At 47.2% G+C, this 15,018-nt stretch overlaps 1 protein-coding gene across 3 annotated transcripts in view; it reads left to right on the top strand.

Annotated features, from left to right (window-relative positions):
* Nucleotides 1–7,381, top strand: part of Cttnbp2nl (CTTNBP2 N-terminal like) — a 47,920-nt gene extending 40,539 nt beyond the window's left edge. For all 3 annotated transcript variants that reach the window (XM_050157535.1, XM_050157536.1, XM_050157537.1), the window contains exons 5-6: nt 1,890–1,997; nt 3,213–7,381. In XM_050157535.1, coding sequence (XP_050013492.1) covers nt 1,890–1,997; nt 3,213–4,691 — 1,587 coding nt within the window. In that variant the 3' untranslated portion in view covers nt 4,692–7,381. The remainder of the gene's footprint in view (nt 1–1,889; nt 1,998–3,212) is intronic.
* The last annotated feature ends 7,637 nt before the right edge of the window (nt 7,382–15,018 follow it).

Genomic DNA, 15,018 nt, shown 5'->3' with positions numbered 1-15,018 from the left:
ACTTTCCATACCTACTTTAAGGGAGAGTCTTCCTAGTCATCTGAAAGTCCAGGCTCTGAACCAGCCTCCCTGAAGCCCCTGCTTCTTCCAGGTCCCAGCTCTTTGGGAGTCTGAAGACTGCTCTTTTCCCACTTCAGAATGTCATTAAAACTTGTCTGGGCCTGGGAGATGGCCGAGCAGTAGTTGCTCTTCCAAAGGGCCCAGGTTCAGTTCCCAACACACCCACATCAGGCACCACCACCTGTAACCGCAGCTCCATGAATTCTGGCCTCCGTGGGCAACCACACTCATCTACACCACACATAAATAAAAATAAAATGAGTCTTTTAAAAAGCTTTCTTCCCTATTAAAGCCACTCCTGTCCCTGAGACTTTATAGTTCTTTTTATTCCTTTCTGTATTTTTTTAAAGAATTATTATATTATATATATAGTGTTCTGTCTGCGTGTATGCCTACATGTATAGATGGTTGTGGGCCACCGTGTGGTTGCTGGGAATTGAACTCCGGACCTCTGGAAGAGCAGTCAATGCTCCTAACCTCTGTGCCGCCTCTCCAGCCCCTTCTTTTTGTAATTTTAAAGGGCTCTCAAAAGAGAGGATAGGTAAACCATGTCTACCAAAAAAGTTTAACCAAAAGCCTTTCTATTAAATTTAAAAACTAGATTTTTTTTTTTTTAAAGTTCAAATGCTGGGGGCTGGAGAGATGGCTCAGTGGTTAAGAGCATTGCCTGCTCTTCCAAAGGTCCTGAGTTCAATTCCCGGCAACCGCATGGTAGCTCACAACCATCTGTAATGAGGTCTGGTGCCCTCTTCTGGCCTGCAGACATACACACAGACAGAATATTGCATACATAACAAATAAATAAATGAATGAATGAATAAATAAATAAATAAAGTTCAAATGCTAATATGTTTTCATGTTTTTATTTAATTTGAGGCCAAATCTCCCTGTATAGCTCTGGCTGGCTTGGAACTCTCTGTATAGACTGATTTCACAGTCATAGCGATCCTCCTGCCCCTACCTTCTGAATCCTGGGATTATAGGCATGTGATCCCATGCTTGGTTTTCATTTTAAAATGGAGTTCCATGTCATAGAAATTCTTCTTTCTTCATTCGTAAGAATTTTTATGAGCCAAAGTCATGAGAGATGACCATCGAGGTAGCTGACAGTGCTGTGCCCTGGAGGGCTGGGCCGAGCCACTCCGGAAGCGGAGGCTACTGAGTGATACATTCCTATCCAGGACATGGTGTGGGTTTGGATCCTTCTGCAGGATAAATGGACAAGTCAGAGTTTTCTGAAAAATCATCACTTAGGATCCTAGTAATTGGGCCTTTTGTGCGTAGGATGAAGTAGGAACCTTTCCTGTCTTATCTAGGTATACAAAAATAAGTATTCTTATTAAGTAAGGCACAGGATGTCCCATCTGAGATATTTAATTTCAAATTCCCATTTTGGTACCTTCAGTGACAGCATTGGGAGTAATACCTCAGCCTTATAAGGTCTGTGTGTCTCTGTCTCTCTCTCTCTCACACACACACTCACACACACACACACGCACGCCCCACCCCAGCAGGTCCCTAGTCATTCCAAACTGCATATGATTTCCCAGACTTCTGCTGGTGCTCAAATCCTCTGAACCCCACAGCTAATTAGTCTCTCTCTTGTCTCTGCTTGCATTCTTCTGCACATACTTGAGCAAAGTAAATAGCCTGTTTTCTAGCACATAACTTGCATAACTTGCATGTCTCTCACCCTGTAGACAGCATGCTCCTTGACAACCCTGGCTGCATTTCATTTGTTTATTATTTAATCTGGAACCCTCAAGTGTTAAGTGATATAAATGTGATTACTTGATATTTGAAAGTAAATATTTTTAAATCCTTCACAGGTGATCCTTGACCTTGAAGAAGAGAGGCAGAGGCATGCGCAGGACACCGCAGAAGGAGATGATGTCACCTACATGCTGGAGAAGGAGAGGGAGAGGCTGACACAACAGGTAACTCGGGGAGAAAAAGCATGATAGCATTTGCTTAGAATGACTTTTTTAAGTTCATTTCCAGTGTGCAATATTACATTATAAGTCTTCAGAGAGAAGACAGGATGTTTATCGTGTCTGTTTCTAAAACGTCTTCTTTTTTAAACATAGGTTACTTGGGGTTGGGGAGATGGCTCAGCTCCCCAGTGTTAAGAGCACACACTGCTTTTTCAGAGGACCCAAGTTTGGCCCCCACATGCACATCAGGTGGCTCACAGCTCCCTGTAACTCCAGCTCTGGGGGATCTGATGTCCTCCTTTTCGTCTGCAGTGACGCCCACACTCACATACTCATAACCCCTAACTGAACCAACATAGAGCACTTAGTGGAGCTGTCATCCGTGACACATACTTCAGAGATCTCTGATTCTCAGAGGTTTTTGTTGCTGCCTGATCTACAGTAACAGTGTGGCCTGTCACAATTCAATGTACCTGAAGCAAAGATTGCAGGACACGAAACAGCCCTTCGTTCCTGTAGTATACGGTTCTGTTTTCAAGTCTTTAGACATGGTCTCACTATGTAGATCATGCTAGCCTTGAAGTCACACTCTTTAATTTTTTTTTAAATATGATCAAGACTTACCCTGTTCCCTCTCATTCCGAGTCTGTGTGATAATATTAGACAAAGTACATTTAGGTAGATCCAAGGATGGTGGTGCATGCCTCTAATCCTAGCAGTTGGAAGGAGGATTTCAAGTTCAAAGCCACTCTCAGAGTAAGACCTTGTCTAATGCATGAGGATTTAAGTGCAGCTACTTCAGTTTGTTCTTTTTTCTTAGATCAGAGAAAATGATTGCTGGAACTTTAAGTTTGATTTTCAGTGGCCTCCATCCCCAGATCTAGCTTGCATATGTTCTGTATTTGTTTTGGCTGCTTCTGTGTTCTCCCCACATACCTAAAGCACAATGGAGCATCATATTCCGGCTGCTCGCCCTGAGGCAGTTAGGAACCCAAACGCCTCCCAAGTCATCAAGCAAAGATTAGATCATAGTGTGTGTGTGGGGGGGGGGTTCTGTGTGGGATGTATTCAGACTTCAGAAATACTGATTAGCCTAAGCGCCAGCGTACAGGCTAGCACCATGCCCCAGAGCACAGCTAGCGAGGGAGGGCACTCCCTGTGACCATGGCTTCCCTGCTCTAACCAAGATGTGTGCTGACTTTTTTTTTTTTTTCCTAGTTGGAATTCGAAAAGTCCCAAGTGAAAAAATTTGAAAAAGAACAAAAAAAGCTGTCTAGTCAGTTGGAAGAGGAGCGCTCCCGCCACAAGCAGCTCTCGTCCATGCTGGTGCTTGAGTGTAAGAAGGCCACCAGCAAGGCAGCTGAGGAGGGGCAGAAGGCCGGAGAGCTGAGCCTGAAACTGGAGAAGGAGAGGAGCCGGGCGAGTAAGCTGGAGGAAGAACTGGCAGCTGAGAGGAAACGGGGCCTGCAGACGGAGGCCCAGGTGGAGAAGCAGTTGTCCGAGTTTGATATCGAGAGGGAGCAGTTGAGAGCCAAACTGAATCGAGAGGTGAACCGGACCAGAGCCCTGAAGGACGAGATTGAAGACTTGAAGAAGCTTGTGAGGGACCTGGAGGCCGCCCAGCAGCGCAGTGGCACCAGTGAGCAGTGCAGAGGGCCAGCGACCGCATCCAGGGGCACAGCCACAGAGCCCCCGCTGTTAGTGTCGGTGTTCTGCCATACAGAGAGTGTTCAGACGGAGAGAAGCCACGGGAGCATCCTAACCAAGCTGACAGACGCTGGGCTTCCTGGTCCCACCACTCCTACTTACTCCTACGCGAAAGTCAATGGCCACTGTGACCCGGAAATACAAACTACCAGGGACTTGACCTCAGGCAGCAGCACAGAAAACCAAGGGCCTCCGCGAGAGAAATCTGTGGTCTCGGCCCAGGAGAAGCCGGTGGAGAATGGCGGGTGTCCTGTCGGAGCTGAGACTCCGGTCACAATGCCGAGTCACCTCCCTTCCAGTGGCAGCTCGCTGTCTCCCAGCAGCACCGCCTCCTCCTCTCTGACCCCCTCTCCCTGCTCTTCGCCAGTGCTAACCAAGCGTCTCTTGGGGTCGTCGGTCAGCAGCCCCGGCTACCAGTCTTCCTACCAAGTAGGAATCAACCAGCGGTTCCACGCAGCTCGGCACAAGTTTCAGTCCCAGGCAGACCAAGATCAGCAGGCCAGTGGTCTGCAGAGCCCTCCATCCAGGGACCTGTCCCCTACCCTTTTAGACAACTCTGCTGCCAAGCAGCTGGCCCGGAACACGGTCACACAGGTGCTGTCCAGATTCACTAGCCAGGGCCCGATCAAGCCAGTCTCTCCCAGCAGCTCTCCCTTCGGTACAGACTACCGGAACTTGGCCAGCACTGCCAACCCAAGAGGTGACACTAGCCATTCACCTACTCCAGGGAAAGTGTCCAGCCCTCTGAGCCCCCTGTCTCCAGGAATCAAGTCCCCAACCATCCCCAGAGCCGAGAGAGGAAACCCTCCACCAATCCCACCCAAAAAGCCTGGCCTCACCCCATCCCAGTCTGCCGCCACTCCCGTGACCAAAACTCATTCCCAGGCGTCCTCCCTGACCACCACAGAAGACCTCGCCAGCAACTGCTCTCCCAATGCCGTGGTGGCCAACGGCAAGGACGTTGAGATACTTGTGCCTACCAGCAGCTAGTCCCCAGGAGTGGGTCTCCACATTTGACATTCCACCAGATTTCGTTCAAGAGTTCCGAGTTAAACCTTGGCGTCGGATCATGTTATTTATTTTGATAGTAGCCACAGCCATCTGTGTAATACATTCAGTGTATTTACCTTTTGTATTTTTTTAAGTAGAAACAGTACTCTGGGTTTTTATGACTCGCCTGTTTGTACTGAGCTAGAAGGGGACCTCATAGACATCTCAAGCTCCGCGGTCACCGGCGTTCACCGGCGTCTGGCGATGGAGAAGTTGGCGGTGATCTGCAGTCGGCTTTGGAGCTAGAATCACTCAGCACTCATTTCAAGTTCTGCAGAAGCAGTTCGTGCAGATTTTTATTCCAGATTAAGATGCTTTAAAAGTGCCTGAATTAAGACTGCCACACGAGCGATTCTGCGGCAGACACGAAAGACCGAGATCCTCTGAATCTGAATGTCAAAAACCAACACTGCTCTTAATCCTCTCTGACTGTTGATTCCAGCTTTGTGTTCTGACCTGAGGTTTGCGCAAGTGGAGTGGAAATCCTTCCAAAGGGGCGTGAACTCTCTGTCAGGCCGAGCTTTGCGCGTCACTGAGCCCTTGAGAAACCCTCCCGCGCACTGAGCAGTTGGGGTGCTGATTTTCTTGTACTCTTGAAAAAATTAAATCATCCTCAAATTTCCCACATCAATCCTGGACCAGAGTGAAATCACATCTCCATTCCAAACCACCTTCGAGCATCGACTGTTGGGAACTTCCGGTTCTGGTCGCTTCTACTTGAACAGGAAATGACATAATGAACTCTTTATTCTGTAATCAAAAAGCAATAACTTAAAAAGTCACTCTTTGTAATATCGTAAGTCAGAATTAGACAGGTTTTACCAAATTGTTACATTTATTCTTCCCCATGCTGCCAGCACTTGTATCTGTGGAACCAAATTAACTTTTGCCCAAATGGAAGTATACGTATTTCTGTATAGATACATGCCCCTTTGCGTGTTGAGCATCTCACACTTAAGCACATGAATATTAGTGTGATTGTACCTTTTGAGTCTGCAGTGTAGTGTGAAGGACAAGTAGAATCGCATGTTAAGATTACCTACCAAAGCAACCTCGTGTGGCTCGGAGCCAGCCAGCCAACAAAGGAATCCATTTCACAAGGAAGTGGGGCCGACCCAGATGAAGCCCGAATTGTCAGCGTCGTAGAAAGACACAACTAGAGTAGCCCTGGTGCCGCAGAACTCAGCTGGTCCTTCGATTGCCGCCCGCTAGTTTGTAGTAGAGGGGATTTAGCAAGCCACAGTGTCACAGCCCCGTATAATAGAGTCACCCCTTTGAGCCCCAGCTGCTGCCATGCAGAAATTCCAGACCAAAGTTACCAGTTCTCCAAACATTCAAGGAATTCAAATTTCTGTAAGAAAATTATTTCCAGGAACTGATTGAAACCGGTTTTAAGCACTGCTGATTAGATACACACGGCTGCCGTGGATTTCGGCGTGTAAGCTACCAAGCTGCGACCCCTTTCATCCCAGACCTTCTGCTGTTTCCCTCATAGTGACTTCTATACACAGGAACCTCGGGGCTTCTCTGCTGTGTCAGCTACATCTGACCGAGTCCCCAGAACAGAACAGTCTCCCTGTGGGCAAGCAGAACTCTAGACAGGCCAGCTCAGGACACTGGAGTGGGAGAGAGGAAGACCTAGTGTCTGTATGCATCCTCCAAGCCAGCATCTATCCAGAAGCCCCCGACCTGCTGTAACCTTTTACAGGAAAGGGGAATGGGTGCTGTAGGGAGCACTTGATCATGTGTTTGAGAAGCCAAAGGATTCGGTGGACCCATCCAGGTTAGATAACGCACAAGGCATTAGACATTGGTCTTCTTGAGAAGCATAGAACTGTTAAAAAAAAAAAAAAAAAAGTCTTCCCCAAAATTTAATTGTTAATAACTTTTAATAATATTTTTCTTAACTCGTCGAGTCAGTGGGTGAGAGGCAGGTGGTGAAATCCGTGGGCAGGTCCGCAGCAGGGTGCACTGTTGACTGATGAAGGTAGATGCATGGCAGATAAAAGTGCTGCTGATGTCCGCTGTCGTCCAAGACTCCCCAAAGCAATACTGCATTGGATTTATTCCTGCTGCGGAGCCAAAACAGCAGTGCCAGTCAAAAGCTGACCCTCCTAACCAGGAGGAGAGACTCCAGCGCCAGAACATTCTTACCTCTCTTGCTTTAATTGGTAATCTTAAAGGTTGCATTGTGCTCTCCCTCTGTCTGGAGATAGAGATCTATATAGAGAGAAATGCTATAAGGAAGTTTATTCTTAGGAAGTGCACTGAACGATATTTCTTTAACAGTGTGATATGGGGGTGGGATATGCAAGAGAAATGTGTATTTTTGCTAGTTGCCTATCTTCCGAGATAATAAGCACAATCCTGAAATGGATCCAATAATTCAGTTAGATATTATAGATTAGTATTTAAGTTTGCAATAGTTGTGTGTGTGCTAAGTAAAAGTTCCATGATTCACAATTTGGGTATTAACCCATGTCAGAAAAAACTGTTATTGGTCAATAAATTCTAATGATGTGCAAGGTGTAACACGAGCATTAACTAGTTATTAACATTTGTAAAGCCAAATGTACCATGCAGAAGTCTTCATTTTTATAGCAGACTACATTAAAACAAATTAAATCATACTGTCTGGGGAGAAAAGTCTTGTCTACAAAACGAAAAGTGTTGTACAGTCTGGGCGTCTTTTGTTAGGAAGGGGAGTGGGTGCTGTAAGAAGGAACACTTGATCACGTGTTTAAACAACCAGATGATTCAATGGGTGCGTCCAGGTTAGAATTCACAAGAAATTGACAGCCATAGCAGCACACGCCTTTTATCCCTGCCAGAGGCAGAGGCAGGTGGATCTCCGAGTTCAAGGCCAGCCTGGTCTACAGAGTAAGTTGTGGGATAGACCGAGCTCTTACACAGAGAAACCCTTTCTCAAAAAAAACCTAAAAGAACTTCAAAAAATTAGACATTAGTTCTCTTATGAAGCATAGAGCTGGGGGGAATAATTTCCCAGTAATCTAGTCTTTAATAACTTTTAATACAATATTTTTATTCATTGAGATTCTCATACATGATATCTTTACCCCAACCTTTCTCCTAACTACTCCCAGATCCACCCCACCCCTTTTTGTTTTGTTTTAACAACCCGGTGGTTCAAATTTATGCTATCCATATATGCACAGGTGTAGGGCCACCCACCGGAGCCTGGTCTACCTGCCAAAGGCCACACCCCTAAGAAAAACTGTCACGCCCTCTCTAGTACCCATAGCCGCCATTAACTACTCAAGCCGGGGTGGGAACAGGAGAGCCGTACTGGATTGGCTCAGTCTTGTCCGGGCAACCACGGCGACTGTGAGTTCATGAGGGCACAGCATGCCCAGAAGCCAGGTCCTCATCCCTAACTTCTGGCTCTTAGAATGTTTCCTCCTCTTTCATGATATCCCCTGGGCCTTGGGAGACAGTGTGATACCGATGAGCCGTTTGTGAGTGAGCACTCCAATTGGATTTATTCCGTGTACTTTGACCAGCTGTGAGTTTCTGTGATAACCACTGGGCTGTCACAAAGGAGCTTCTCTGATAAGGACGGAGCGCTGCACTAACCTGTGTGTATAAAGATGCGTGTCTGAAAGCAGGTCAATACTCTCTTTAGCAAAGCAACAGGAAGTTCACTCCTAGAACCTATGGGTTCTTGGCCAGATTTACAGTGCCTTGCTTACATTTCCTGTGGGACAGCTATGGAGCCAGGCCTGGAACTCTTCTGCAGACCAAGCTGGCCTCTAACACACAGAGATCACCTTCCTATGCCTCCCGAGTGCTGGGATTTAAAGGTATATGCCGCCGCCACCCAGCTGAGTCTTAAATCCAATCAGAAAGCAGTAGTGGCCACTGTTGATTCTTGCCAGTATTGTACATTTTGTATATGTGCCGTGGGCACCTCTTGCCAGACCAGTTACTAGCAACCTTCCAACCCTTTTAGGGCTCTGGGCCTTTTGAGAATCTTAGAAAAGCCATGCATTGTATTCCCAGAAAGATGGCTGTGTCCATATGCAAATTTCGGTTGACGGTTTCCGTGGAACCAGACCAGAAGCCACCAGTGACTCATGTGTTCCAGCTTCAATGCCTGATCCCGTCCTGCCCTCTCATTTCACAAATGACTAATCCCTCCCTGGAAGTTTACTAGTCCATGCTTTGTGCTTCTCCGTGTTTGCAGTTGTAAGCTGTAGCCAGACGAAAGCACTTGAATCCCCTTTGATGTACAAAAGATGTTCAAACAGTGTGGATGTTTACATATCTTAAGTAAGCTCATTAGTGATCCATTCAACAAACGCTAGCTATATCCAGTTTCCCATGACTGCTGCCTTGTCAGTGTGTGTGTGTGTGTGTGTGTGTGTGAGAGAGAGAGAGAGAGAGAGAGAGAGAGAGAGAGAGAGAGAGAGAGAGAGACAGACAGACAGACAGACAGACGGGGGGCGATTTCTGATGGGTAGGTAGGTAGTCCTTGAAACACTACTTCCAGCGTCTTGAGATGCTGGCTTCAGAATAGGGGGTTCGGGGCTAGGGGTGGCTCTGTGGTAGCATGCTTGCCTACCTGGCACATGGTAGGCTCTGAGTACCATCCACTCAGAGCTTTGGGGTGAGATGAGATACTTTCTCAAAACAGGAAAGAGGCAGTGAGCCATATTCCATGGGAGTCGTTTTTACAATTTAATATTTAAACTAGTTGAGAAATTTTGAGTCTTTCCATCTATCTGTTCACCTGTCAACAGATGTGTCATTACTGAAGTAGATACAGCCCGGGATGGGCTCCTCAAATTTATTGTGCTTGCGTATACCCCGGGCAGCCTACTGAAATGATGTCTGGGGAGTCTAAGGACTGCATTTCGGTCAAGTAATGCTTCACATCCCTGCCTTGTTCTTTTGAAACTTATTTGCCTGTTGTGTAAGAAGACATCTTAGCATCTGGAAGTCCCGCCAGAATGTCAGCGATGCCGAGAGTGCCTGTTTGGGTACCATGCCCCATGATAATGCTTTGACATGCATGCCTAGCTCTGCAGATCCTCCTGTGAGCCTGTTGTCTCCAGTGAGCTGGCGGGGTGGTGGAGAACAAGAGGGCTGTTGTACAAAGACCCTTGGTTGAGTGACACCTGTTGAGGCTTGGTTGAGGCTCTCAAACCTGTTACTGGAAACCATAGATGTGCTGAGTGTGATGACCAAGTGTAGACGATGGGCAGGGAGAAGGGACGAGATTAAAACTCCCCCCGTGAGCTTGTGCCTGGAGAAATGACTCATGGTTAAGAGCACTCGGTGCTCTTACAGAGAACTCAGGTTCAATTCCCAGCAACCACAGTGTGGCTAACTCAGAGGGATCCAGTGCCCTCTCCTGGCCCGTGCTGGCACTGCATGCATATGGCGCACTTACGCATCTACCTGCAGGCAAAACATTCAGACACATAAAAAGAATCTTAAAAATCTCTACAGGCACCGGGCAGTGGCGGCGCCCGCCTTTAATCCCAGCATTGGGGAGATAGAGGCAGGTGAATCTCTGAGTCTGAGGTTAACCTGGTCTACAGAGTGAGTTCCTGGACAGCCAGAACGGTTACATAGAGAAACCCTGTCTCCAGAAACAAAACAAAACAAAACAAACAAACAAAAAAAAATGCTACAAGCTGGAAACAGGGTCTCACAGCACAGACTTAACTAACCTAGTGCTTTCTGTAAGGACTGTGCCGACCTCAGACTCTCGTATATCTTTGAAGGTGTGTTAAAGTCTCATGGCTCACCACCAGGACAATGGCGCCCTGTTCTCCACAGACTACAGAACTATTACGTACAGTCCAGATGATGGCACCCTGTTCTCCACAGATTACAGAACTATTAAGTACCATCCAGAGCCAACAGTTTCGTCTATGATCTTCCTACAGTGCAACGGAAACACTGTTCATGAAAGTGTTCTTTATCTGTGCATGGTGGAACATACCTGCCATCCTGGCACTTGGGAGGTGGACGTAGAAGGAGCCAGATGTCTAGGTCACCTCAGCTAGTTAAAGAGTTTGAGGCTAGCCTGGGATTTTTGAGATCTTGTCTGGAGAAAAAAAAAATGGTTATGAGTGTGTGCTGCACCTACAGTGAGAGGCCCAGATCTTCCTGTAACTCCAGTTCTGACCTCTGCGGACACCCGTCTATGCTTGCGAGCATGAGCACGCACACACATATGCTTGCGAGCATGCGCGCGCGCGCGCACACACACACACACACACACACATGCACACACAAATGAGAAGAAATGCCCCCCTCCCCCAAAGTAATGAAAAGAATACTCTAAAATTCCCCAGCCCTGGGTCTGGTGGGCCCTTTCCTGTTGCTCTGGAGCCCCGCTCCTGATGGCCGTGGGAACTTATCCCAGACTCTGGTTCTTTATTTTCCCGCCAGCATCTGTAGTAGCTTAGTAAACCCGCTTATTGTAGCGCTTGCTCCATCCCAGGAGTTTGGGTTTAACTCTGTCAAAGGCCCGCACTGGTCAACATAGCGAGTTCCAGGTCAACCAGAGCTACACGATGAGACCCTGTTTTTAAGGGGGCCCTGCGGGTAGGCATGGAGAGATGGCTGGAAGTTAAAAGCACTGGCTGCTCTTCCAGAGGTCCTGGGTTCAGTTCCCAGAACCCACATGGCAGCTCACAGCTGTCTGTAACCTCAGTTCCAGGCGATCCGACACCCCCCCCACACACACACGCAGCCCATAAACTAAAACATTAAAAAAAAAAAAAGGCTGGAAATGTAGCTCGGTGGCAAGCAGTATGCTTATGATTCATGAACTCTTAGTTCCAGTTCCCAGCACCGTGCCCCCCCCCCAAAAAAACTTCAAAGTCAAAATTACAGCTTCCAGATCTTCATTGGCCCTCTTTGTGGTTGTAGAGTGGAGTGAACTGAGCAAAGACTTTGTTGAGGTTACAAAGCTGAGGGGACAAGAAGTAGTTGGGTCGTTTCAAAGTTACTTTCCTCGTAAGGGGGACTAAGGCAAAAGAAAATCAAATCTGCCTAAAGCCAAAAGACGGAGCTGCTCTGCTAGGTTCAAACCAACAGGCTCCTCTGGGGTCAGGTAAGGTTAACCTGTTGGCGAGCTGCTCTGGGAGCGCCTCGGGTTTCTAATCTGGTCTCTTGGGACCTGGTTTAGGAGCCTAATCCAAAACAGCCACTTTTAATAGTTATCAAAATGCTTTGCTTCTAAAGTACCTGTGTTTCCCCAAACAAGGCTGTAGTGGCCTGTTAGCCTAGCTGGGGCCAGGAGGATTGCACAAATTCAAAGCCAGTGTGGATTCTGTCTCAACAAAACCAAACATCGCCATCATCACGTAAGAAACGGACACTTTCCCAGGTACCTCCCTGCCGATTCTGCTAGGATGAGGCCCTAACTGGGTGACTCAGAGTGAACAGGGTTAGAAAACCCTGTTGGGCTCCACTCTGGTGTCTTATCAGACCTAACCAGAGCCTGGAGACTTCCAGATAAAGGAAACAAAAACAAAGACCTTAATTAATTCCCCTCAAACAACAGGTTTCTGAAGGAGCCAAGGAGAACCAGAAACCAAGGTAGCTATTAAAGGCACAAGTTTAAACCTGTTTCCCGCCCTCAGGGTACTCTCAATTTAGCTGAAAGAAACACACACAAAATTTACTTGATTCTAAGAGGATCTTGAGTTCTAGGCCAATTTAAACTTAAGGGTGATCATCTGCCTTTCAAACAAAAGATAAAAGGCATATAGTCACTGAAAGTACTGTAGGAATGTTCCCCTCTAGTGCAGTCCCTGTAGCAAAAGCTTTGTGGTCCTTCAGAGGGCAGAGGAGGTCAGTAAAGTCTCCTGTCTTCAACGCAGTTGCCTGGGGTTCTGCCTGTCTCCCAGTGTGTGATTTAGGTTTCACTGCCTTGATCCAAGGATGAAGCAGATGGTGGCACAAAGCCCCAGGAGCCCAGTCTTGTCCCTGTGTGTCATTTCTGCAAGGGTCAGGACTGGTTTAAGGAACTCAAATCCACAGCACTGTCCTGTGGCTTGTAGGGTTTGTACAGAAGACAGGGTGAGAGGCTGTGTTTCTCCAAGTGCATCGCCCAGAAGTGTTCTCTTTGCCCATTCCCCTCCTTACTCTCTAAATCTCTAAGAAAGAGCAGTGGGGAATAGGCTTTGTAAAGAATCAAACGAGCCCTCTGGGACCTTGCAAGTGGCTGGGAGGATGAAAAAGTGTGCCGCTCTCTGTGTTGCTGAGACTGGAGGAGGCTGGAGGAGGGACCATGACCCCTCCACATCCCTGCGAAATGGCTGACACTGGGAAGCTACTGATTTTTTGTTCATTTTTTTGTTTGTTTGGCTTTGTTTTTTGAGACAGGATTTCTCTGTGTAGTCCTGGCTATCTTGGAATTCTCTCTGAAGACCAGGCTGACCTCGAACTCATAGATCCGACTATTTCTGTCTCCTGAGTGCTGGGATTAAAGGTGTATGCCACCACCATCCAGCAAAATTTTAAAAGATTTTAATTTTTCTTTGATATGTATGTCATAGCTGTGGGGGTGTCCACAGAGGCTGTTGGATCCCCTGGAGCTGGAGATATAGGTAATGGTAAGCCACCCAACGTGAGTGCTGCCCTGGGGTCCCCTGAGAGAGTGGCAAGCATTCTTAATGGCTGAGCCATCTCTGCAGTCCCCTGGAAGTTTTAAGATAGCTGTCATCCTGGGGAGCCACCCACGTAGTCTGGCAGACTAGGCTTGCAGCTCTACTAACTCGATGGGATGTGTAAGTAGAATATACTGCCCGGGTCCTCCTTCCCCAGATTCAGGGAATCTTAGCTTGGCTAGTGCCCCTCACAGGAGCTGTATTTTCTAGGGTGGGAAGACAAAACAAATGGCCAAGGTTATTCTCTTATGCTCAAGTCATTCCAAAGACTCTGTGTCTCTGTGTGTGTGTGTGTGTGTGTGCACGCGTGCGAGCTCACATGCATACACACATATACTGTATGTACATGCATACTTTATAGTCAAACTATCAGTCTCCCTGCTTCAGCCTCCCAAGTGATGGGATCATGGCCATGCTGCCTCAAGCTTATACTATTTGTCTCTTTGTCCCAAATAGGGAGAACTCTGAAGGGTCATCCTAGCTTTAAAACCACGTGGGGTGGGGGGCTGGAGAGATGGCTCAGAGGTTAAGAGCATTGCCTGCTTTTCCAAAGGTCCTGAGTCCAATTCCCAGCAACCACATGGTGGCTCACAACCATCTGTAATGGGGTCTGGTTCCCTCTTCTGGCCTGCATGTATACACACAGACAGAATATTGTATACATTATAAATAAGTAAATACATATTTTAAAAAAAATAAATAAAAAATAAAACCACGTGAGGGCTGGGAGTATAGCTCAGTGGTCAATGTTTTGCCTAGCGTTTATGAGGCGCTGGATTCCATCCTTAGTACACATTCAAATAGTGCGACTGTTGAAGACCCTAGAGGGTGGACTGTAGCTTTTCTGGTACATTCTGTAGCAACTTAATGTCTCCCTCTATCCTGCGGCACTTCCATTCCCTCCTGAGTGTGATTAGCCTCCCGCCTGCCTTCAATCTTCCTTGATTGAGCTTCCTGATTAAGCTCTTCTTGTAACTGAGGGGGGACACAGTTTTGAGGTTTGCCAAGTTGGCAGCTATGCTATATCCTTCCAACTATGTAGCTAATGAAAGTGGTCTCCCCACCTAACAGATACTAAGTGACTAAGAAACAAATTAATTGCCCAGAGGTCCTACAGCAGAGCCAGGCTTGAGATGAAAAGTCACAGCTGCAAATCAAGGCCTGGGGGTAGTGGTGGTGAGGGTTGAGAAATACAGCTAACCATTGCTTGATGTCTGTTGTGTTGGGCTTGGGAGATGCTCGGACCAACACGTGCCCAAGCCCAACACAGCACATATCAAGCAGTGGTTCCATCCCTGAGCATAGCCCTGCAACTGGCATTCAAGCCCAGACCCATTTGCTTTGTAAGGTTTCCACGGGCCACACCACCATTTCCAAATAGGTCGAAGAGTCGAAGCTCAAAGATAGAACATACTCAGCTTTAAGATATTAAATCCCGGGGCTGGAGAGATGGCTCAGTGGTTAAGAGCATTGCCTGCTCTTCCAAAGGTCCTGAGTTCAATTCCTGGCAACCACATGGTGGCTCACAACCACCTGTAATGAGGTCTGGTGCCCTCTTCTGGCCCGCAGACATACACACAGACAGAATATTGTATACATAACAAATAAATAAATAT

Source organism: Alexandromys fortis, unplaced genomic scaffold (genome assembly GCF_014885135.2).
Source record: "Alexandromys fortis isolate MF-2015 unplaced genomic scaffold, M_Fortis_MF-2015_v1.1 scaffold_78, whole genome shotgun sequence".
NCBI lineage: Eukaryota > Metazoa > Chordata > Mammalia > Rodentia > Cricetidae > Alexandromys > Alexandromys fortis.
Note: the sequence above shows the minus strand (reverse complement) of the source record. Positions and strands in the feature narration are given on the sequence as shown.